The 25221-nt window shown below is 62.6% G+C and overlaps 1 protein-coding gene across 1 annotated transcript in view; it reads left to right on the top strand.

Annotated features, from left to right (window-relative positions):
* The window catches only part of CPSF1 (cleavage and polyadenylation specific factor 1), a 124350-nt gene that overhangs the window by 9199 nt on the left and 89930 nt on the right, over window positions 1–25221 (top strand). Inside the window, exons 5-14 of the mRNA XM_068999090.1 lie at window positions 1943–2094; window positions 4559–4705; window positions 9531–9670; window positions 13384–13494; window positions 16240–16333; window positions 18848–18935; window positions 19048–19173; window positions 21340–21391; window positions 22379–22473; window positions 23191–23265. Coding sequence (XP_068855191.1) covers window positions 1943–2094; window positions 4559–4705; window positions 9531–9670; window positions 13384–13494; window positions 16240–16333; window positions 18848–18935; window positions 19048–19173; window positions 21340–21391; window positions 22379–22473; window positions 23191–23265 — 1080 coding nt within the window. The remainder of the gene's footprint in view (window positions 1–1942; window positions 2095–4558; window positions 4706–9530; window positions 9671–13383; window positions 13495–16239; window positions 16334–18847; window positions 18936–19047; window positions 19174–21339; window positions 21392–22378; window positions 22474–23190; window positions 23266–25221) is intronic.

Raw genomic sequence — 25221 nt, 5'->3', positions numbered from 1 at the left:
CTGCCAGCACCCCAAATTCCCTGGGGTCCCCTGGGATGGGTTTTGGGGTTCCCTCTGATCCCAGGGTCTCTGCCAGCACCCCAAATTCCCTGGGGTCCCCTGGGATGGATTTTGGGGTTTCCTCTGATCCCAGGGTCTGTCCCAAATTCCCTGGGATCCCCTGGGATCCCCTGGGATGGATTTTGGGGTTCCCTCTGATCCCAGGGTTACCCCAAATCCCCTGGGATCCCCCCAGATGGGTTTTGGGGTTCCCTCTGATCCCAGGGTTACCCCAAATCCTCTGGGATCCCCTGGGAGGGATTTTGGGGTTCCCTCTGATCCCAGGGTTACCCCAAATCCCCTGGGATCCCCCTGGGAGGGATTTTGGGGTTCCCTCTGATCCCAGGGTCTCTGCCAGCACCCCAAATCCTCTAGGATCCCCCCGGGATGGGTTTTGGGGTTCCCTCTGATCCCAGGGTTACCCCAAATTCCCGTTTTCCCCTCAGGGTGCATTTTGGGGTTCCCCTGGGATGGATTTTGGGGTTCTCCCAGCTCTGGGGTCTCTCCCAACACCCCAAATTCCCGTGTTTTCCCCCAGGATGGATTTTGGGGTTCCCCCAGGATGGATTTTGGGATCCCTGGGATGGATTTCGGGGTTTCTCTGGGATGGATTTCGGGGTTTCCCTGTCTCCAGGGTTATCCCAAATTCCCGTTTCACCCCCAGGATGGATTTTGGGGTTCCCCTGGGATGGATTTTGGGGTCCCCTGGGATGGATTTTGGGGTTCCCTGTGCCCATGGTTACCCCAAATTCCCGTTTCCCCCCAGGACGGGTTCGTTCAGAACGTGCCCACCCCCATGTCCGGGTGGTGTCTTTGGGGTTCCATCCTCCCTCTGGGGATCCCCTGGGATGGATTTCGGGGCTCCCCTGGGATGGATTTTGGGGCTCCCCTGGGATGGATTTGGGGTTCCCTGTGCCCATGGTTACCCCAAATTCCCGTGTTCCCCCCAGGACGGCTTCGTTCAGAACGTGCACACGCCGCGGGTGCGGGTGGTGTCTTTGGGGTTCCATCCATCCCTCTGGGGATCCCTGGGATGGATTTTGGGGTTCCCTGGGATGGATTTGGGGTTCCCTGTGCCGATGGTTACCCCAGATTCCCGTGTTCCCCCCAGGACGGCTTCGTTCAGAACGTGCACACGCCGCGGGTGCGGGTGGTGTCTTTGGGGTTCCATCCATCCCTCTGGGGATCCCCTGGGATGGATTTTGGGGTGCCCCAGCTCTGGGGTCTCTCCCAGCACCCCAAATTCCCGTGTCCCCCCAGGACAGGTTCGTTCAGAACGTGCCCACCCCCATGTCCGGGTGGTGTCTTTGGGGTTCCATCCTCCCTCTGGGGATCCCCTGGGATGGATTTTGGGGATCCCCTGGGATGGATTTGGGGTTCCCTGTGCCCATGGTTACCCCAAATTCCCGTGTCCCCCCAGGACGGCTTCGTTCAGAACGTGCCCACGCCGCGGGTGCGGGTGGTGTCTTTGGGGTTCCATCCTCCCTCTGGGGATCCCCTGGGATGGATTTTGGGGATCCCCTGGGATGGATTTGGGGTTCCCTGTGCCGATGGTTACCCCAGATTCCCGTGTCCCCCCAGGACGGCTTCGTTCAGAACGTGCACACGCCGCGGGTGCGGGTGGTGTCTTTGGGGTTCCATCCTCCCTCTGGGGATCCCCTGGGATGGATTTTGGGGATCCCCTGGGATGGATTTGGGGTTCCCTGTGCCCATGGTTACCCCAAATTCCCGTGTCCCCCCAGGACGGCTTCGTTCAGAACGTGCACACGCCGCGGGTGCGGGTGGTGTCTTTGGGGTTCCATCCTCCCTCTGGGGATCCCCTGGGATGGATTTTGGGGATCCCCTGGGATGGATTTGGGGTTCCCTGTGCCCATGGTTACCCCAAATTCCCGTGTCCCCCCAGGACGGCTTCGTTCAGAACGTGCACACGCCGCGGGTGCGGGTGGACCCCGACGGGCGCTGCGCGGTGATGCTGATCTACGGCACGCGCCTCGTGGTGCTGCCCTTCCGCAGGGACTCGCTGGCCGACGAGCACGAGGGGCTGGTGGGGGAGGGGTGAGAGACCCCCCCAAAAACCCCTCTGCAGGGCTGGGGAACCCCCCGGAACCCCCCTAAGGCACCCTGAGACCCCCAGAGCCTACCCTGAGACCCCTGAGGCACCCAGAGCCCCTCTGAGACACCTGAGCCCCCCTGAGACGCCTGAGGCACCCCTGGAGCCCCCCGGAGCCCCCCTGAGACCCCTGAGGCACCCCCGGAGCCCCCCGGAGCCACCCTGAGACCCCTGAGGCACCCTGAGCCCCTCTGAGACCCCCCCCGAGCCACCCTGAGCCCCGCTGAACCCCCAGAGCCCCCTGAGCCCCCTGGAGCCCCCCAGAGCCACCCTGAACCCCCCAGAGCCACCCTGAGATCCCTGAGCCCCCCTGAGCCCCCCTGAGCCCCCTGGAGCCACCCTGAGACCCCTGAGCCCCCCTGAGCCCCACTGAACCCCCAGAGCCACCCTGAGACCCCTGAGCCCCCCTGAGCCCCCCGGAGCCCCCCCCCAAGCCCCCCTGAGCCCCACGGAACCCCCAGAGCCACCCTGAGACCCCTGAGGCACCCTGAGACCCCCTGAGCCCCCCGGAGCCACCCTGAGCCCTCCTGAGACCCCTGAGCCCCCCGGAGCCACCCTGAGCCCTCCTGAGACCCCTGAGCCCTCCTGAGACCCCTGAGCCCCCCGGAGCCACCCTGAGCCCTCCTGAGACCCCTGAGCCCCCCTGAGACCCCTGAGCTGCTCTGAGACCCCCCCCGAGCTCCCCTGAGCCCCCCTAAACCCCCTGAGGCCCCCTGAGCCCCCCCTGAGCCCCCCTGAACCCCCCCTGAACCCCAAATCCCCCAGACTCTCCCAGACCCCCCCCGAACCCCCCAGAACTCCCCAGACGCCCCGAGAACCCCCCGAGCCCCCCTGAACCCCCCAGACCCCCCCTGAACCCCCCAGAATCCCCCAGAACCCCCCAGACCCCCCCAGAACCCCCTCAACCCCCCAGACCCCCCCTCAACCCCCCTGAACCCCCTGAACCCCCAGAGCCCCCCTGAACCCCCCTGAATCCCCCAGACTCTCCCAGAACCCCCCAGACCCCCCCTCAACCCCCCTGAACCCCCCAGACCCCCCCAGAACCCCCCTGAACCCCCCTGAACCCCCTGAACCCCCAGACCCCCTCAACCCCCCTCAACCCCCCTGAACCCCCAGAGCCCCCCTGAGCCCCCCCTGAACCCCCCAGAATCCCCCAGACTCTCCCAGACCCCCCTGAGCCCCCCAGAACCCCCCAGAGCCCCCCAGACACCTCCTGAACCCCCCTGAACCCCCAGAGCCCCCCTGAACCCCCCCTGAACCCCCCAGAATCCCCCAAGCCCCCCAGAGCCCCCCAGACACCTCCTGAACCCCCCTGAACCCCCCTGAACCCCCTGAGCCCCCCTGAACCCCCTGAGCCCCCCCTGAACCCCCCAGAATCCCCCAGAACCCCCCAGAGCCCCCCAGACCCCCCCTCAACCCCCCTCAACCCCCTGAACCCCCAGAGCCCCCCTGAACCCCCCAGAACCCCCCTGAACCCCCCAGACCCCCTGAACCCCCAGAGCCCCCCTGAACCCCCCTGAATCCCCCAGACTCTCCCAGAACCCCCCAGACCCCCCCTGAACCCCCCAGAACCCCCTCAACCCCCCAGACCCCCCTGAACCCCCCAGAATCCCCCAGACTCTCCCAGACCCCCCCGAACCCCCCGGAACCCCCAGAGCCCCCCTGAGCCCCCCCTGAACCCCCCAGAATCCCCCAGAACCCCCCAGACCCCCCCTCAACCCCCCTGAACCCCCAGAGCCCCCCTGAGCCCCCCCTGAACCCCCCAGAATCCCCCAGACCCCCCCAGAACCCCCCAGATGCCCCCAGACCCCCCCTCAACCCCCCTGAACCCCTCAACCCCCCTGAACTCCCTGAACCCCCAGAGCCCCCCTGAACCCCCCAGAACCCCCTCAACCCCCCTGAACCCCCCAGAGCCCCCCTGAACCCCCCAGAATCCCCCAGAACCCCCCAGACCCCCCCAGACCCCCCCCCTCAACCCCCCTGAACCCCCTGAACCCCCAGAGCCCCCCTGAACCCCCCTGAATCCCCGAGACTCTCCCAGAACCCCCCAGACCCCCCCTGAACCCCCCAGAACCCCCTCAACCCCCCAGACCCCCCCTGAACCCCCCTGAACCCCCTGAACCCCCAGAGCCCCCCTGAACCCCCCTGAATCCCCCAGACTCTCCCAGACCCCCCCGAACCCCCCAGAACCCCCAGACCCTCCCTCAACCCCCCTGAACCCCCAGAGCCCCCCTGAATCCCCCTGAATCCCCCAGAACCCCCAGAGCCCCCCTGAACCCCCCTGAATCCCCCAGACTCTCCCAGAACCCCCCAGACCCCCCCTCAACCCCCCTGAACCCCCTGAACCCCCCTGAACCCCCCTGAACCCCCCCGAGCCCCCCGAGCCCCCCTGAACCCCCGTTCCCGCAGGCAGAAGTCGAGTTTCCTGCCCAGCTACATCATCGACGTGCGCGAGCTGGACGAGAAACTGCTCAACATCATCGACATGCAGTTCCTGCATGGCTACTACGAGCCCACCCTGCTCATCCTCTTCGAGCCCAACCAGACCTGGCCCGGGTCCGTTCGGGGTTTGGGGGGGGTTTGGGGGAGTTTTAGGGGGGGTTTGGGGAGTTTTGGGATGGATGTGGGGGGTTTTGGGGGTCCCAGCCCCTGCAGTTCCTGCATGGCTACTACGAGCCCACCCTGCTCATCCTCTTCGAGCCCAACCAGACCTGGCCCGGGTCCGTTCGGGGTTTTAGGGGGGTTTTGGGGAGTTTTTGGGGAGTTTTGAGGGGTTTTGGGGTGGATGTGGGGGGTTTTGGGGGTCCCAGCCCCTGCAGTTCCTGCATGGCTACTACAAGCCCACCCTGCTCATCCTCTTCGAGCCCAACCAGACCTGGCCCGGGTCCGTGTGGGGTTTTAGGGGGGTTTTGGGGAGTTCTAGGGGGGGTTTTGGGGGTTTTTAGGGGTATTTGAGGAGTTTTTGGGGGGTTTAGGGGGGTATTTGAGGGGTTTTGGGGGTCCCAGCCCCTGCAGTTCCTGCATGGCTACTACGAGCCCACCCTGCTCATCCTCTTCGAGCCCAACCAGACCTGGCCCGGGTCCGTTCGGGGCTTTGGGGGGGTTTTGAGGGGTTTTGGGGAGTTTTGAGGAGTTTTTGGGGGTTTAGGTGAGTTTAGGGGGATTTTGAGGGGTATTTGAGGAGTTTTTGGAGGGTTTAGGGGGAGTTTTTGGGGGGTTTTGGGGTCCCAGTTCCTGCATGGCTACTGCGTGCCCACCCTGCTCATCCTCTTTGAGCCCAACCAGACCTGGCCCGGGTCCGTTCGTGGTTCTGGGGGGGTTTGGGGGAGTTTTGAGGGGTTTTGGGGAGTTTTGGGGAGTTTTTGGGGAGTTTAGGGAGATTTTGAGGGGTATTTGAGGAGTTTTTGGGGGGTTTTGGGGGGTTTTGAGGGGTTTTGGGGGTCCCAGCCCCTGCAGTTCCTGCATGGCTACTACGAGCCCACCCTGCTCATCCTCTTCGAGCCCAACCAGACCTGGCCCGGGTCCGTTCGGGGTTTTGGGGGGGTTTGGGGGAGTTTTTGGGGGGTTTAGGGGGGTATTTGGGGGGTTTTGGGGGTCCCAGTTCCTGCATGGCTACTACGAGCCCACCCTGCTCATCCTCTTCGAGCCCAACCAGACCTGGCCCGGGTCCGTTCGGGGCTTTGGGGGGGTTTTGGGGAGTTTTTGAGGGGTTTTGGGGGGGTTTTGGGAGGTTTAGGGGGGTTTTTGGGGGATTTTGGGGGTCCCAGCCCCTGCAGTTCCTGCATGGCTACTACGAGCCCACCCTGCTCATCCTCTTCGAGCCCAACCAGACCTGGCCCGGGTCCGTTCGGGGTTTGGGGGGGTTTTAGGGAGTTTTAGGGGGGTTTAGTGGGGTTTAGGGGGGTTTGGGGGAGTTTTTGGGGGATATTTGAGGGGTTTTGGGGGTCCCAGCCCCTGCAGTTCCTGCATGGCTACTATGAGCCCACCCTGCTCATCCTCTTCGAGCCCAACCAGACCTGGCCCGGGTCCGTTCGGGGTTTGGGGGGGTTTGGGGGAGTTTTTGGGGGGTTTAGGGGGGTATTTGGGGGGTTTTGGGGGTCCCAGTTCCTGCATGGCTACTACGAGCCCACCCTGCTCATCCTCTTCGAGCCCAACCAGACCTGGCCCGGGTCCGTTCGGGGCTTTGGGGGGGTTTTGGGGAGTTTTTGAGGGGTTTTGGGGGGGTTTTGGGAGGTTTAGGGGGGTTTTTGGGGGATTTTGGGGGTCCCAGCCCCTGCAGTTCCTGCATGGCTACTACGAGCCCACCCTGCTCATCCTCTTCGAGCCCAACCAGACCTGGCCCGGGTCCGTTCGGGGTTTGGGGGGGTTTTAGGGAGTTTTAGGGGGGTTTAGTGGGGTTTAGGGGGGTTTGGGGGAGTTTTTGGGGGATATTTGAGGGGTTTTGGGGGTCCCAGCCCCTGCAGTTCCTGCATGGCTACTATGAGCCCACCCTGCTCATCCTCTTTGAGCCCAACCAGACCTGGCCCCGGTCAGTTTTGGGGTTTTTGAGAGGGTTTTAGGGAGGTTTTGAGGGGTTTTTAGAGTTTTGGGGGTCCCAGCCCCTGCAGTTCCTGCACGGGTACCCCAATCCCCCCCCTGCTCATCCTCTCCCAGCCCAGCCAGACCTGGCCCGGGTCAGTTTTGGGGGGTCCCAGCAGGGACTGGACGGTCCCAGTCCAGGGGGGGTCACTGCCCAGTTTGGGGGTGCCAATGACCTTGGGGGGGACACAAGGGACAGGCCAGGGGGTCACTACTGGATTTGGGGGTGACACTGCCTGGGCAGGGGGGTGGCACTGGGGACACCTCGCTTTGGAGACCCCCAACACCGAGAGATGAGCCCTGGGGGGGGTCAGGGTCAGTCGGTCACCTCGGGGGACATTGGGGTGTCCCCAAAGGGGTCACGGGGTGGGGGGGTCAGGGTCAGTCTGAGCCCCCCAGGTGACCCTGGGGTGACCCTGGGGTGACCCTGGGGTGTCCCCACAGGCGGGTGGCGGTGCCACAGGACACGTGTGGGGGTCAGGGTGACTCTGAGCCCCCCAGGTGACACTGGGGTGACCCTGGGGTGACCCTGGGGTGTCCCCACAGGCGGGTGGCACAGGACACGTGTGGGGGTCAGGGTGACTCTGTGCCCCCCAGGTGACACTGGGGTGACCCTGGGGTGTCCCCACAGACGGGTGGCGGTGCCACAGGACACGTGTGGGGGTCAGGGTCGGTCTGTGCCCCCCAGGTGACCCTGGGGTGACACTGGGGTGTCCCCACAGGCGGGTGGCTGTGCGACAGGACACGTGTGGGGGTCAGGGTCACTCTGTGCCCCCCAGGTGACACTGGGGTGTCACTGGGATGTCCCCACAGGCGGGTGGCGGTGCCACAGGACACGTGTGGGGGTCAGGGTCAGTCTGTGCCCCCCAGGTGACACTGGGGTGACCCTGGGGTGTCCCCACAGACGGGTGGCGGTGCCACAGGACACGTGTGGGGGTCAGGGTGACTCTGTGCCCCCCAGGTGACACTGGGGTGACACTGGGGTGACCCTGGGGTGTCCCCACAGGCGGGTGGCGGTGCCACAGGACACGTGTGGGGGTCAGGGTGACTCTGTGCCCCCCAGGTGACACTGGGGTGACCCTGGGGTGTCCCCACAGGCGGGTGGCGGTGCGACAGGACACGTGTGGGGGTCAGGGTCAGTCTGTGCCCCCCAGGTGACACTGGGGTGACACTGGGGTGTCCCCACAGGCGGGTGGCGGTGCCACAGGACACGTGTGGGGGTCAGGGTGGCTCTGAGCCCCCCAGGTGACACTGGGGTGTCCCCACAGGCGGGTGGCGGTGCCACAGGACACGTGTGGGGGTCAGGGTGGCTCTGAGCCCCCCAGGTGACACTGGGGTGTCACTGGGGTGTCCCCACAGGCGGGTGGCGGTGCCACAGGACACGTGTGGGGGTCAGGGTGACTCTGAGCCCCCCAGGTGACACTGGGGTGACACTGGGGTGTCCCCACAGACGGGTGGCGGTGCCACAGGACACGTGTGGGGGTCAGGGTGACTCTGAGCCCCCCAGGTGACACTGGGGTGACACTGGGGTGTCCCCACAGGCGGGTGGCGGTGCCACAGGACACGTGTGGGGGTCAGGGTCTCTCTGAGCCCCCCAGGTGACCCTGGGGTGACCCTGGGGTGTCCCCACAGACGGGTGGCAGTGCCACAGGACACGTGTGGGGGTCAGGGTGACTCTGTGCCCCCCAGGTGACACTGGGGTGACACTGGGGTGTCCCCACAGGCGGGTGGCACAGGACACGTGTGGGGGTCAGGGTGACTCTGAGCCCCCCAGGTGACACTGGGGTGACCCTGGGGTGTCCCCACAGGCGGGTGGCGGTGCCACAGGACACGTGTGGGGGTCAGGGTGACTCTGAGCCCCCCAGGTGACACTGGGGTGACACTGGGGTGTCCCCACAGGCGGGTGGCAGTGCCACAGGACACGTGTGGGGGTCAGGGTGGCTCTGAGCCCCCCAGGTGACACTGGGGTGTCACTGGGGTGTCCCCACAGGCGGGTGGCAGTGCCACAGGACACGTGTGGGGGTCAGGGTGACTCTGTGCCCCCCAGGTGACACTGGGGTGACACTGGGGTGACACTGGGGTGTCCCCACAGGCGGGTGGCGGTGCCACAGGACACGTGTGGGGGTCAGGGTGACTCTGAGCCCCCCAGGTGACCCTGGGGTGACACTGGGGTGTCCCCACAGGCGGGTGGCGGTGCCACAGGACACGTGTGGGGGTCAGGATCAGTCTGTGCCCCCCAGGTGACACTGGGGTGACCCTGGGGTGTCCCCACAGACGGGTGGCGGTGCCACAGGACACGTGTGGGGGTCAGGGTGACTCTGAGCCCCCCAGGTGACACTGGGGTGACACTGGGGTGTCCCCACAGGCGGGTGGCACAGGACACGTGTGGGGGTCAGGGTGACTCTGAGCCCCCCAGGTGACACTGGGGTGACCCTGGGGTGTCCCCACAGGCGGGTGGCGGTGCCACAGGACACGTGTGGGGGTCAGGGTGACTCTGAGCCCCCCAGGTGACACTGGGGTGTCCCCACAGGCGGGTGGCGGTGCCACAGGACACGTGTGGGGGTCAGGGTGACTCTGAGCCCCCCAGGTGACACTGGGGTGACACTGGGGTGTCCCCACAGGCGGGTGGCGGTGCGACAGGACACGTGTGGGGGTCAGGGTGACTCTGAGCCCCCCAGGTGACACTGGGGTGACCCTGGGGTGTCCCCACAGGCGGGTGGCGGTGCCACAGGACACGTGTGGGGGTCAGGGTGACTCTGTGCCCCCCAGGTGACACTGGGGTGACACTGGGGTGTCCCCACAGGCGGGTGGCGGTGCGACAGGACACGTGCAGCATCGTGGCCATCTCGCTGAACATCCTGCAGCGCGTCCACCCGGTCATCTGGTCCCTGAGCTCGCTGCCCTTCGACTGCACCCAGGCCCTGCCCGTCCCCAAACCCATCGGTCAGTGGTGGGGACAGGGGGGACACGGGGTGGGAACACGGGGACAGGGACAGTGATGGGGACCGGGACACGGGCACAGGGACACAGTGACGGGGTCCCTGCCCGTCCCCAAACCCATCGGTCAGTGGTGGGGACAGGGGGGACACAGGGACAGGGATGGGGACACAGCAACAGTGACAGGAACACAGGGACGGGGTCTCTGCCTGTCCCCAAACCTATTATCAGGGACGGGGACAGGGGGGACACAGGGACAGGGACAATGGCACAGGGACACTGACGGGGGCAGGGACACAGGGACAATGGCACAGTGGCACTGATGGGGACAGGGACACAGTGACAGGGACAATGGCACAGTGACACTGACAGGGACAGGGACACAGTGACAATGGCACAGTGGCACTGACGGGGACAGTGACAATGGCACAGTGACACTGACAGGGACAGGGACACAGTGACAATGGCACAGTGGCACTGACGGGGACAGTGACAATGGCACAGTGACACTGACAGGGACAGGGACACAGTGACAATGGCACAGTGGCACTGATGGGGACAGGGACACAGTGACAGGGACAATGGCACAGTGACACTGACAGGGACAGGGACACAGGGACAATGGCACAGTGGCACTGACGGGGACAGGGACAATGGCACAGTGACACTGGCGGGGACATGGGGACAGGGATGGGGACACAGCAACAGTGACAGGGACACAGTGACGGGGTCTCTGCCCGTCCCCAAACCTATTGGTCAGGGACGGGGACAGGGGGGACACGGGGGTGGGGACAATGGCACAGGGACACTGACGGGGACACGAGGACAGTGACAATGGCACAGGGACACTGACAGGGACAGGGACACAGTGACAGGGACACAGTGACAGTGACAACAGCACAGTGGCACAGACAGGGACAGTGGCACAGTGACAATGGCACAGTGACAGTGATGGGGACAGGGACGCAGTGACAGTGACACTGACGCAGTGACACTGACAGGGACACAGTGACGGGGTCCCTGCCTGTCCCCAAACCCATCAGTCAGTGACAGGGACACGGTGACAGTGACAATGGCACAGTGACAATGACACAGTGGCACTGACAGGGACACAGTGACAGGGACATAGGGACAGGGACAACAGCACAGTAGCACAGACAGGGACAGTGGCACAGTGACAATGGCACAGTGACAGTGATGGGGACAGGGACGCAGTGACGGGGTCCCTGCCTGTCCCCAAACCCATCAGTCAGGGACACAGGGACAGGGGCACAGGGACAGGGACAATGGCACAGTGACACTGACAGGGACAGGGACACAGTGACAGGGACAATGGCACAGTGACACTGACAGGGACACAGTGACAGGGACACAGGGACAGGGACAACAGCACAGTAGCACAGACAGGGACAGTGGCACAGTGACAATGGCACAGTGACAGTGATGGGGACAGGGACACAGTGACGGGGTCCCTGCCTGTCCCCAAACCCATCAGTCAGGGACACAGGGACAGGGGCACAGTGACAGTGACAATGGCACAGTGACACTGACGGGGACAGGGACAGAGGGACAGGGACAATGGCACAGGGATGGGGACAGGGACACAGGGACAGGGACACAGGGACAGGGACACAGGGACAGGGATGGGGACAGGGACACAGGGACAGTGACAATGGCACAGTGACACTGACAGGGACAGGGACACAGTGACAGGGACAATGGCACAGTGGCACTGACAGGGACATAGTGACAGGGACACAGGGACAGTGACAACAGCACAGTAGCACAGACAGGGACAGTGGCACAGTGACAGTGTTGGGGACAAGGACACAGTGACAGTGACACTGACGCAGTGACACTGACAGGGACACAGTGACAGTGACAATGGCACAGTGACAGGGACAGGGACACAGTGACAGGGACAATGGCACAGTGACACTGATGGGGACAGGGACACAGGGACAATGGCACAGTGGCACTGACGGGGACAGGGACACAGTGACAGGGACAATGGCACAGTGGCACTGACAGGGACACAGTGACAGGGACAGTGGCACAGTGACACTGACGGGGCCAGGGACAATGGCACAGGGACACTGACAGTGACAGGGACACAGTGACAGGGACAATGGCACAGGGACACTGACGAGGACAGGGACACAGTGACAGGGACAATGGCACAGTGACACTGACGGGGCCGGGGACAATGGCACACTGACACTGACAGGGACACAGTGACACTGACGGGGGTCCCTGGTGGGTGACAGGGGCAGGGTGGGGACAGTGGTGGTGACAGTGAGGTGATGACGGTGGTGGTGACAATGACAGTGACATTTTCTTTGTGCCAGGGGTGTGGTGGTGGTGACAATGACGCTGTTCTTATCCCAGGGGGTGGTGGCAGTACGGTGACAATGACAATGTCCCCATGGTCCCAGTGTCCCCAGGAGGTGTGATGGTGTGGGGGTGGTGTGGTGGTGGTGACGCTGACGGTGACACTGACACTGTCCCCAGTGTCCCCAGGAGGTGTGGGGGTGGTGTGGGGGTGGTGACACTGATCGTGACACTGACACTGTCCCCAGTGTCCCCAGTGTCCCCCTGTCTCCAGGTGGTGTGGTGATGGTGACAGGGTGGTGGTGGCAGTGTGATGGTGACAGTGTGATGGTGACAGTGTCCCCCTGTCCCCAGGAGGCATGGTGATGGTGACAGTGTGATGGTGATGGTAACAGTGTGTTGGTGATGGTGACAGTGTGTTGGTGATGGTGTGTTGATGACAGCGTGATGATGGTGACACTATGATGGCGATGGTGACAGTGTGATGGTGATGGTGTGTTGATGACAGTGTGATGGTGATGGTGACAGTGTGATGGTGATGGTGACGGTGACACTGTCCCCTGTCCGCAGGCAGCGTGGTGATGGTGACAGTGTGATGGTGACAGTGTGATGGTGACAGTGTGATGGTGACAGTGACAGTGACAGTGTGATGGTGATGGTGACACTGTGATGCTGACGGTGACACTGTCCCCTGTCCGCAGGCGGTGTGGTGATGGTGACAGTGTGGTGGTGATGGTGTGATGGTGACAGTGTGATGATGACGGTGACAGTGTGATGACGATGGTGTGTTGATGACAGTGTGATGGTGACGGTGGCACTGTGATGGTGACGGTGACAGTGTGATGACGATGGTGCGTTGATGACAGTGTGATGGTGACGGTGACAGTGTGATGGTGATGGTGTGTTGATGACACTGTGATGGCGAAGGTGACAGTGTGATCATGATGGTGATGGTGACAGTGTGATGATGATGGTGACAGTGTGATGATGATGGTGTGTTGATGACACTGTGATGGTGATGGTGACAGTGTGATGGTGACGGTGACAGTGTGATGGTGATGGTGACACTGTCCCCTATCCACAGGCGGAGTGGTGATGGTGATGGTGTGCTGGTGACGGTGTGATGGTGACAGTGTGATGGTGACAGTGACAGTGTGATGGTGATGGTGACAGTGTGATGGTGATGGTGTGTTGATGACAGTGTGATGGTGATGGTGACAGTGTGATGGTGATGGTGACGGTGACACTGTCCCCTGTCCGCAGGCGGCGTGGTGATGGTGACAGTGTGATGGTGATGGTGTGTTGATGACAGTGTGATGGTGATGGTGACAGTGTGATGGTGACGATGACAGTGTGATGGTGACGGTGACACTGTCCCCTGTCCGCAGGCGGCGTGGTGATCTTCGCGGTGAACTCGCTGCTGTACCTGAACCAGAGCGTGCCCCCGTACGGGGTGGCCCTCAACAGCCTCACCTGCGGCACCACCGTCTTCCCGCTGCGTGAGGGACCGCGGCCTTCCTCCCCCTCCTCCTCCTCATCCTCCTCCTCCTCGTCCTGGTCTTCATCTTCCTCCTCTTCGTCCCACTTCATCCTCCTGTCCTTGTCAGCCAAGTCTTCGGCCTCGTCCTCGTCATCCTCCTCGTTTCTCACCACCCCCATCTGCATCCCCCATCATCGCCCTTGCCTTCACCTTCATCATCCTCGTCTTCCTCCTCCTCCTCTTTCTCTTTCTCATCGTCTTCCTCGTCTTTTTTTTCTTTCTCCGTCCTCTGTTGCCCTCATCTCCGTGCCCTTCTGCTCTTCCTCATCCTCCTCCTCTTCCTCCTCTTCCTCCTCTTCCTCCTCTTCCTTCTCTTCCTCCTCCTCCTTCTCTTCCTTCTCTTCCTCCTCTTCATCCTCCTCCTCCTTCTCTTCCTCCTCCTCCATCCTCTTTGCTTTTATCTTCCTCATCCCTCTCTGTGCACTCCTCCTCTTCATCTTTCTCTTGCTCCTCCTCTTCTTCCTCCTCCTCTTCCTCCTCCTCTTCCTCATTCTCATTTTTCTTCTCTTCCTCGTTTTCATTTTTGTTTTCTTCTCCTCCTCTTCCTCCTTCTCTTCTTCCTTCTCCTTTGCTCCCTCCTCTTCCTCTTCTTCATCCTCCTCCTTTCCTCTCTCTTTTTCCTCCTCTTCATCCTCCTCCTCTTCCTTCTTCTTTTCTTCCTCCTCCTCTTTTTCCTCCTCATCTTCCTCCTCCTCTTTTGCTCTCCTTGTCCTTTGTTTTCCTGTCCCTGTTCCCATCTCTGTCCCTGTCCCCATCCCTGTCCCCTGTCCCCATCCCTGTCCTGTCCCTGCCCTGTCCCTGTCTCCTGTGCCCTGTCCCTGTCCCCATATCTGTCCCCATTCCTGCCCTGTCCCTGCCCTGTCCCTGCCCTGTCCCTGCCCTGTCCTGTCCCCTGTCCCTGTCCCCATATCTGTCTCCATTCCTGCCCTGTCCCTGCCCTGTCCTGTCCCCTGTCCCTGTCCCCATATCTGTCCCCATTCCTGCCCTGTCCCTGCCCTGTCCCTGCCCTGTCCCCTGTCCCCGTATCTGTCCCCATCCCTTTCCCCTGTCCCTGCCTTGCCCCCTGTCCCCATCCCTTTCCCCTGTCCCTGCCCTGTCCCTGTCCTTATTCCCATCCCTGTCCTGTCCCCAACCCCGTCTGTGACCATCCCTGTCCCCTGTCCCTGCCTTGTCCTTTGTCCCCATCTTCATCCCTGTCTCCATCCCTGTCCCCTGTCCCTGTCCCCCTATCCCTGCCTTGTCCCCGTCCCCAGCTGTGACCATCCCCATCCCTGTCCCCGTCCCCGGCTGTGACTGTCCCTGTTCCCTGCCCTATCCCTATCCCTGTCCCCTGTCCCCATATCTGTCCCCATCCTTTTCCTCTGTCCCTGCCCTGTCCTTGCCTTGCCCCCTGTCCCCATCCCTGTCCCCTGTCCCCATCCCTTTCCCCTGTTCCTGCCCTTTCCCCTGTTCCTGCCCTTTCCCCGTCCCTATTCCCATCCCTGTCCCTGCCCTGTCCCCGTCCCTATTCCCATCCCTGTCCCTGCCCTGTCCCCATCCCCGGCTGTGACCATCCCCATCCCCGTCCCCATCCTGTCCATGTCCCTGTCCCCGCCCTGTCCCCATCCCTGGTTGTGACCATCCGTGTCCCTGTCCCCTGTCCACCCCTGCCTTGTCCTTTGTCCCCATCCCTGTCCCCATCCCTGTCCCCTGCCCCTGTCCCGGGCTGTCCCCACCCTGTCCCCATCCCTGTCCCTGCCCCTGTGACCAGCTGTGACCGTCCCCATCCCTGTCCCCTATCCCTGTCCCTGTTTCCTGTCCCTGCCCTGTCCCTGTCCCCAGCTGTGACTGTCCCCGTCCCTGTCCCCTGTCCCTGTCCTTATCCCTGTCCCCATCCCTGTCCCCTGTCCCTGTCCCCTGTCCCTGTCCCCATCCCTGTCCCCATCCCTGTCCCCTGTCCCTGTCCCCGTCCCCGTCCCCGTCCCTGTCCCCTGTCCCCATCCCCGTCCCTGTCCCTGTCCCTGTCCCCTGTCCCTGTCCCCATCCCTGTCCCCGTCCCTGTCCCGTCCCCCATCCCTGTCCCCATCCCTGTCCCCATCCCTGTCCCCATCCCTGTCCCCGTCCCTGTCCCTGTCCCCTGTCCCTGTCCCCTGTCCCTGTCCCCATCCCTGTCCCCCCGTCCCTGTCCCCCTGTCCCCCGTCCCTGTCCCCTGTCCCCCGTCCTTATCCCCATCCCTGTCCCCCATCCCTGTCCCCTGTCCCCGTCCCTGTCCCCCATCCCCATCCCTGTCCCCATCCCTGTCCCCTGTCCCCATCCCTGTCCCCATCCCCATCCCTGTCCCCATCCCTGTCCCGTCCCCCATCCCTGTCCCCGTCCCTGTCCCCATCCCTGTCCCCCTGTCCCCTGTCCCCCGTCCCTGTCCCCATCCCTGTCCCCCGTCCTTATCCCCATCCCTGTCCCCATCCCTGTCCCCTGTCCCCGTCCCTGTCCCCCATCCCCATCCCTGTCCCCCATCCCCATCCCTGTCCCCATCCCCGTCCCCATCCCTGTCCCCATCCCTGTCCCCATCCCCATCCCTGTCCCCATCCCTGTCCCGTCCCCCATCCCTGTCCCTGTCCCCGTCCCTGTCCCCCATCCCCATCCCTGTCCCCATCCCCATCCCTGTCCCCCATCCCTGTCCCCGTCCCCATCCCCATCTCTGACCGTCCCCGTCCCTGTCCGCAGGGATCCAGGAGGGCGTGAGGATGACCTTGGACTGTGCCCAGGCCACCTTCATCTCCTACGACAAGATGGTCATCTCGCTCAAGGGGGGTGAGATGTGAGTCTGGGGGGGGTCTGGGGGGGGGTCTCCAGGGATTTTGGGGGCTTCCCAAGGATTTTGGGGTGTCCTGTCACCCCCCCCCGAAGTGCCACCCCCCTGTCCCAGCCGTGTCCTGGCGCTGAACGGGGATGGGATGAGCTCTGTCCCCTCCTTCCACTGGGACATGGGGGGGGCTCTGGGGGTCTTGGGGGCATCTCCAGGGATTTTGGGGGATCCTGGGAGTGTCCCCAAGGATTTTGGGGGCATCCCCAAGGATTTTGGGGGGGTTGCCATGGATTTTGGGGTGTCCTGAGGGTCCCGTGTCCCCTTTGTGCCCCAGCTACGTGCTGACGCTGATCAAGGACGGGATGCGCTCCGTGGACTCCTTCCACTGGGAGAAGGGGGGTTCCATGGATTTTGCGGGGTTCCCAGGGATTTTGGGGTGGTTCCCAAGGATTTTGGGGTGTCCTGAGGGTCCCGTGTCCCCTTTGTGTCCCAGCTACGTGCTGGCGCTGATCAGGGACGGGATGCGCTCCGTGCGCTCCTTCCACTGGGAGAAGGGGGGTTCCCAGGGATTTTGGGGTGGTTCCCATGGATTTTGGGGTGGTTCCCATGGATTTTGGGGTGTCCTGAGGGTCCCGTGTCCCCTTTGTGTCCCAGCTACGTGCTGACACTGATCAGGGACGGGATGCGCTCCGTGCGCTCCTTCCACTGGGAGAAGGGGGGGTCCCATGGATTTTGGGGGGGTTCCATGGATTTTGCGGGGTTCCCAGGGATTTTGGGGCGTCCCCAAGGATTTTGGGGTGGTTCCCAAGGATTTTGGGGTGTCCTGAGGGTCCCGTGTCCCCTTTGTTCCCCAGCTACGTGCTGACGCTGATCATGGACAGGATGCGCTCCGTGCGCTCCTTCCACTGGAACAAGGGGGGCTCTCCAAGGATTTTGGGGGGTTCCATGGATTTTGGGGGGATTCCCATGGAATTTGGTGGTGTGCCCAAGGATTTTGGGGTGGTTCCCAAGGATTTTGGGGTGGTTCCCAAGGATTTTGGGGTGTCCTGAGGGTCCCGTGTCCCCTTTGTGCCCCAGCTACGTGCTGACGCTGATCACGGACGGGATGCGCTCCATGCGCTCCTTCCACTGGGACAAGGGGGGGTCTCTGGGGATTTTGGGGGGTTCCCAAGGATTTTGGGGTGGTTCCCATGGATTTTGGGGTGGTCCCCAAGGATTTTGGGGTGGTTCCCATGGATTTTGGGGTGTCCTGAGGGTGCTGTGTCCCCTTTGTGCCCCAGCTACGTGCTGACGCTGATCACGGACGGGATGCGCTCCGTGCGCTCCTTCCACTGGGACAAGGGGGGGTCTCCATGGATTTTGGGGGGGTTCCATGGATTTTGGGGGATTCCCATGGATTTTGGGGTGTCCTGAGGGTCCCGTGTCCCCTTTGTGCCCCAGCTACGTGCTGATGCTGATCAGGGACGGGATGCGCTCCGTGGACTCCTTCCACTGGGACAAGGGGGGGTTCCATGGATTTTGCGGGGTTCCCAGGGATTTTGGGGCGTCCCCAAGGATTTTGGGGTGGTTCCCATGGATTTTGGGGTGTCCTGAGGGTCCCGTGTCCCCTTTGTGCCCCAGCTACGTGCTGACGCTGATCACGGACGGGATGCGCTCCGTGCGCTCCTTCCACTGGGACAAGGGGTGGTTCCCATGGATTTTGGGGTGGTTCCCAAGGATTTTGGGGTGGTTCCCATGGATTTTGGGGTGTCCTGAGGGTCCCGTGCCCCCTTTGTGCCCCAGCTACGTGCTGACACTGATCAGGGACGGGATGCGCTCCGTGCGCTCCTTCCACTGGGACAAGGTGGGGTCTCTGGGGATTTTGGGGGGTTCCATGGATTTTGGGGGGTTCCCAAGGATTTTGGAGGGGTCCCCAAGGATTTTGGGGTGGTTCCCAAGGATTTTGGGGTGTCCTGAGGGTCCCGTGTCCCCTTTGTGCCCCAGCTACGTGCTGACGCTGATCAGGGACGGGATGCGCTCCGTGCGCTCCTTCCACTGGGACAAGGGGGGGTCTCTGGGGATTTTGGGGGGTCCCCATGGATTTTGGGGTGGTTCCCAAGGATTTTGGGGTGGTTCCCATGGATTTTGGGGTGTCCTGAGGGTCCCGTGTCCCCTTTGTGCCCCAGCTACATGCTGACGCTGATCACGGACGGGATGCGCTCCGTGGACTCCTTCCACTGGGACAAGGGGGGGTTCCATGGATTTTGGGGGGGTTCCATGGATTTTGGGGTGGTTCCCAAGGATTTTGGGGTGTCCTGAGGGTCCCGTGCCCCCTTTGTGCCCCAGCTACGTGCTGACGCTGATCACGGACGGGATGCGCTCCGTGCGCTCCTTCCACTGGGACAAGGGGGGGTCTCTGGGGATTTGGGGGGGTTCCATGGATTTTGGGGTGATTCCCAAGGATTTTGGGGGGGTTCCATGGATTTTGGGGTGGTTCCCAAGGATTTTGGGGTGTCCTGAGGGTCCCGTGCCCCCTTTGTGCCCCAGCTACGTGCTGACGCTGATCACGGACGGGATGCGCTCCGTGCGCTCCTTCCACTTCGACAAAGCGGCCGCCTCCGTGCTCACCACCTGCGTAAGGATCTGGGGCACCCTGGGGACACCCTGGGGCACTCGGGGGCACCCTGGGGGCACCCTGGGGACACTCGGGGGCACCCTGGGGACACCTGTGCCCCCCCTGTCCCCAGATGGTCCCCCTGGAGCCGGGCTATCTCTTCCTGGGATCCCGCCTGGGCAACTCGCTGCTGCTCAGGTACACGGAGAAGCTGCAGGAGCCCCCGGCCGGGGGGGCCAAGGAGGGGCCCGACAGGCAGGTGAGCCCCCCAAAATCCTCCTGGGGACCCCAAAATTCACCTGGGGGAGCCCGAAATGAACCTGGGGGAGCCCGAAATGAACGTGGGGGGCCCAAAATGAACGTGGGGGGCCCAAAATTCACCTGGGGGAGCCCGAAATGAACCTGGGGGAGCCCGAAATGAATGTGGGGGGCCCAAAATTCACCTCAGGGACCCCAAAATGAACCTGGGGAGCCCAAAATTCACCTGGGGGACCCCAAAATGAATGTGGGGGGCCCAAAATTCACCTGGGGAGCCCAAAATCCTCCTGGGGAGTCCCGAAATGAACCTGGGTGAGCCCAAAATGAAGGTGGGGAGCCCAAAATTCACCTGGGCGAGCCCAAAATTCACCTGGGGGAGGCCAAAATCCACCTGGGGAGCCCAAAATGAACGTGGGGGGCCCAAAATTCACCTGGGGAGCCCCAAAATCCTCCTGGGGAGCCCCAAAATGAACCTGGGGACCCCAAAATTCACCTGGGGGAGCCCAAAATGAACGTGGGGGGCCCAAAATTCACCTGGGGAGCCCCAAAATCCTCCTGGGGAGCCCCAAAATGAACCTGGGGACCCCAAAATTCACCTGGGAGCCCCAAAATTCACCTGGGGAGCCCTGAAATGAACCTGGGCGAGCCCGAAATGAACATGGGGGGCCCAAAATCCTCCTGGGGAGCCCCGAAATGAACGTGGGGAGCCCAAAATTCACCTGGGGGAGCCCAAAATGAACGTGGGGGAGCCCAAAATGAACGTGGGGGGCCCAAAATCCACCTGGGAGCCCCAAAATTCACCTGGGGAGCCCCGAAATGAACCTGGGGGAGCCCAAAATGAACGTGGGGGGCCCAAAATGAACGTGGGGGGCCCAAAATTCACCTGAGTAGCCCAAAATCCTCCTGGGGAGCCCCGAAATGAACCTGGGGGAGCCCGAAATGAACGTGGGGAGCCCAAAATTCACCTGGGGGAGCCCAAAATGAACGTGGGGGGCCCAAAATGAACGTGGGGGGCCCAAAATTCACCTGGGGAGCCCAAAATCCTCCTGGGGAGTCCCGAAACGAACCTGGGTGAGCCCAAAATGAAGGTGGGGAGCCCAAAATTCACCTGGGCGAGCCCAAAATTCACCTGGGGGAGGCCAAAATCCACCTGGGGAGCCCAAAATGAACGTGGGGGGCCCAAAATTCACCTGGGGAGCCCCAAAATCCTCCTGGGGAGCCCCAAAATGAACCTGGGGACCCCAAAATTCACCTGGGGGAGCCCAAAATGAACGTGGGGGGCCCAAAATTCACCTGGGGAGCCCCAAAATCCTCCTGGGGAGCCCCAAAATGAACCTGGGGACCCCAAAATTCACCTGGGAGCCCCAAAATTCACCTGGGGAGCCCTGAAATGAACCTGGGCGAGCCCGAAATGAACGTGGGGGGCCCAAAATCCTCCTGGGGAGCCCCGAAATGAACGTGGGGGGCCCAAAATTCACCTGGGGGAGCCCAAAATGAACGTGGGGGAGCCCAAAATGAACGTGGGGGGCCCAAAATCCACCTGGGAGCCCCAAAATTCACCTGGGGAGCCCCGAAATGAACCTGGGGGAGCCCGAAATGAACCTGGGGGAGCCCAAAATGAACGTGGGGGGCCCAAAATGAACGTGGGGGGCCCAAAATTCACCTGAGTAGCCCAAAATCCTCCTGGGGAGTCCTGAAATGAACCTGGGGGAGCCCGAAATGAACCTGGGGGGCCCAAAATCCACCTGGGGAGCCCAAAATGAACCTGGGGACCCCAAAATTCACCTGGGGGAGCCCAAAATGAACCTGGGGAGCCCAAAATTCACCTGGGGGACCCCGAAATGAATGTGGGGGGCACAAAATTCACCTGGGGAGCCCAAAATCCTCCTGGGGAGCCCCAAAATGAACCTGGGGGACCCTGAAATGAATGTGGGGGGCCCAAAGTTCACCTGGGGGACCCCGAAACGAACCTGGGGGCCCAAAATCCACCTGGGGGACCCCAAATCCTCTCACGGAGACCCCAAAATCCCACCCTGGGGACCCCAAATCCCCTCCCTGGGACCCCAAACTCTCCTGGGGACCCCAAATCCCCTCCCTGGGACCCCAAACCCTTGAGGGGACCCCAAATCCCACCCTGGGGACCCCAAACCCTCCCTGTGCCCCCCAGGAGGAGCCCCCGGTGAAGAAGAAGCGCTCGGAGCCCTCGGGGCCGTGGGCAGGTGGGTGACAGTGGGTGACACTGGGTGACACTGGGTGTCAGTGGGTGACACTGGGTGACACTGGGTGACACTGGGTGACAGGGGGTGTCAGTGGGTGACACTGGGTGACAGTGGGTGACACTGGGTGACGGGGGTGACGGGGGTGACAGTGGGTGACACTGGGTGTCAGGGGGTGTCAGTGGGTGACAGTGGGTGACAGGGGGTGACACTGGGTGTCAGTGGGTGACAGTGGGTGACACTGGGTGACACTGGGTGCCACTGGGTGTCAGTGGGTGACAGTGGGTGTCAGTGGGTGTCAGTGGGTGTCAGTGGGTGACAGTGGGTGACAGGGGGTGTCTGTGGGTGTCAGTGGGTGACAGTGGGTGACAGTGGGTGTCAGTGGGTGACACTGGGTGCCACTGGGTGACAGTGGGTGACAGTGGGTGTCAGTGGGTGTCTGTGGGTGTCAGTGGGTGACAGTGGGTGTCAGTGGGTGTCAGTGGGTGTCTGTGGGTGTCAGTGGGTGACAGTGGGTGACAGTGGGTGTCAGTGGGTGTCAGTGGGTGACACCGGGTGATACCGGGTGACACTGGGTGACAGTGGGTGTCAGTGGGTGTCAGTGGGTGACAGTGGGTGTCAGTGGGTGACACTGGGTGCCACTGGGTGACAGTGGGTGTCAGTGGGTGTCAGTGGGTGTCTGTGGGTGTCAGTGGGTGACAGTGGGTGACAGTGGGTGACAGTGGGTGTCAGTGGGTGACACCGGGTGATACCGGGTGACACTGGGTGTCAGTGGGTGTCAGTGGGTGACACTGGGTGACACTGGGTGACACCGGGTGTCAGGGGGTGACACTGGGTGACAATGGGTGTCAGTGGGTGACACCGGGTGACACCGGGTGTCTGTGGGTGGCACCGGGTGATACCGGGTGACACTGGGTGTCAGTGGGTGTCAGTGGGTGTCAGTGGGTGTCCGTGGGTGACCCCGGGTGACAGCCGCGCCCCCGGCCGCAGGGGGGAAGCCGCAGGCGCAGGACGAGGTGGACGAGATCGAGGTGTACGGCAGCGAGGCGGCCTCGGGGACCCAGCTGGCCACCTACTCCTTCGAGGTACGGGCCCATGGGTGTCCCCTGGGTGTCCCCTGGGTGTCCCCTGGGTGTCACCTCCCTGTCACACCCAGCTGGCCACCTACTCCTTCGAGGTACGGCCCCCTGGGTGTCCCCTGGGTGTCCCCTGGGTGTGCCCTGGGTGTCCTCTGGGTGTCCCCTGGGTGTGCCCTGGGTGTCCTCTGGGTGTCCTCTGGGTGTCACTTCCCTGTCACACCCAGCTGGCCACCTACTCCTTCGAGGTACAGGCCCATGGGTGTCCCCTGGGTGTGCCCTGGGTGTGCCCTGGGTGTGCCCTGGGTGTCACCTCTCTGTCACCCGGGTGTCACCTGGGTGTCCCCTGTGTCCTCTGGGTGTCCTCTGGGTGTCACCTCCCTGTCACACCCGGCTGGCCACCTACTCCTTCGAGGTACGGGCCCATGGGTGTCCCCTGGGTGTCCCCTGGGTGTCACCTGGGTGTCACCGGGGTGTCCCCTCTCTGTCACCCGGGTGTCCCCTGGGTGTGCCCTGGGTGTCACCTCCCTGTCACACCCTGCTGGCCACCTACTCCTTCGAGGTACGGCCCCCTGGGTGTCCCCTGGGTGTCCCCTCCCTGTCCCCTGTGTCACCTGTGTCCCCTGGGTGTCACCTCTCTGTCACCGGGGTGTCCCCTGGGTGTCCCCTGGGTGTCACCTGGGTGTCCCCTGGGTGTCACCTGGGTGTCCCCGTCCCCGTCCCCAGGTGTGCGACAGCATCCTCAACATCGGGCCCTGCGCCAACGCGGCCATGGGGGAGCCGGCCTTCCTGTCCGAGGAGGTGAGGGACCCCAAAAACCCCCAAATCCACCCCAAATCCACCCCAAAATCCACCCCAAACACGGCCTTCCTGTCCGAGGAGGTGAGGGACGCCAAAAACCCCCAAATCCACCCCAAATCCACCCCAAACACAGCCTTCCTGTCTGAGGGGGTGATGGACCCCAAAAACCCCCAAATCCACCCCAAATCCACCCCAAACACGGCCTTCCTGTCCGAGGAGGTGAGGGACCCCAAAAACCCCCAAATCCACCCCAAATCCACCCCAAACACGGCCTTCCTGTCCGAGGAGGTGAGGGACCCCAAAATCCCCCAAATCCACCCCAAAATCCACCCCAAATCCACCCCAAACACGGCCTTCCTGTCCGAGGAGGTGAGGGACCCCAAAAACCCCCAAATCCACCCAAAATCCACCCCAAAATCCACCCCAAATCCACCCCAAACACGGCCTTCCTGTCCAAGGAGGTGAGGGACCCCAAAAACCCCAAATCCACCCCAAATCCACCCCAAACACGGCCTTCCTGTCCGAGGAGGTGAGGGACCCCAAAAACCCCCAAATCCACCCCAAAATCCACCCCAAAATCCACCCCAAAATCCACCCCAAATCCACCCCAAATCCACCCCAAACACGGCCTTCCTGTCCAAGGAGGTGAGGGACCCCAAAAACCCCCAAATCCACCCCAAATCCACCCCCAAATCCACCCCAAATCCACCCCAAATCCACCCCAAACACGGCCTTCCTGTCCGAGGAGGTGAGGGAACCCAAAAACCCCCAAATCCACCCCAAAATCCCCCAAATCCACCCCAAACACGGCCTTCCTGTCCAAGGAGGTGAGGGACCCCAAAAACCCCCAAATCCACCCCAAACTCCACCCCAAATCCACCCCAAACACGGCCTTCCTGTCCGAGGAGGTGAGGGACCCCAAAAACCCCCAAATCCACCCCAAAATCCACCCCAAAAACCCCCAAATCCACCCCAAATCCACCCCAAACACGGCCTTCCTGTCTGAGGAGGTGAGGGACGCCAAAAACCCCCAAATCCACCCCAAATCCACCCCAAACATGGCCTTCCTGTCCGAGGAGGTGAGGGACCCCAAATCCACCCCAAATCCACCCCAAAATCCACCCCAAAATCCACCCCAAATCCACCCCAAACACGGCCTTCCTGTCCGAGGAGGTGAGGGACCCCAAAAACCCCCAAATCCACCCAAAATCCACCCCCAAATCCACCCCAAACACGGCCTTCCTGTCCGAGGAGGTGAGGGACCCCAAAAACCCCCAAATCCACCCCAAATCCACCCCAAACATGGCCTTCCTGTCCGAGGAGGTGAGGGACCCCAAAAACCCCCAAATCCACCCCAAATCCACCCCAAATCCACCCCAAACACAGCCTTCCTGTCCGAGGAGGTGAGGGACCCCAAAATCCCCCAAATCCACCCCAAATCCACCCCAAATCCACCCCAAACATGACCTTCCTGTCTGAGGAGGTGAGGGACCCCAAAAACCCCCAAATCCACCCCAAATCCACCCCAAACACGGCCTTCCTGTCCGAGGAGGTGAGGGACCCCAAAATCCCCCAAATCCACCCAAAATCCACCCTAAATCCACCCCAAACACGGCCTTCCTGTCCGAGGAGGTGAGGGACCCCAAAAACCCCCAAATCCACCCCAAATCCACCCCAAATCCACCCCCAAATCCACCCCAAATCCACCCCAAATCCACCCCAAACACGGCCTTCCTGTCCGAGGAGGTGAGGGACCCCAAAAACCCCCAAATCCACCCCCAAATCCACCCCAAACTCCACCCCAAATCCACCCCAAACACGGCCTTCCTGTCCGAGGAGGTGAGGGAACCCAAAAACCCCCAAATCCACCCCAAAATCCCCCAAATCCACCCCAAACACGGCCTTCCTGTCCGAGGAGGTGAGGGACCCCAAAAACCCCCAAATCCACCCCAAAAT

The sequence above is a fragment of the Aphelocoma coerulescens genome, unplaced genomic scaffold (genome assembly GCF_041296385.1).
Source record: "Aphelocoma coerulescens isolate FSJ_1873_10779 unplaced genomic scaffold, UR_Acoe_1.0 HiC_scaffold_221, whole genome shotgun sequence".
Classification (NCBI taxonomy): Eukaryota; Metazoa; Chordata; class Aves; order Passeriformes; family Corvidae; genus Aphelocoma; species Aphelocoma coerulescens.
This window is presented reverse-complemented; position numbering and strand designations above follow the sequence as displayed.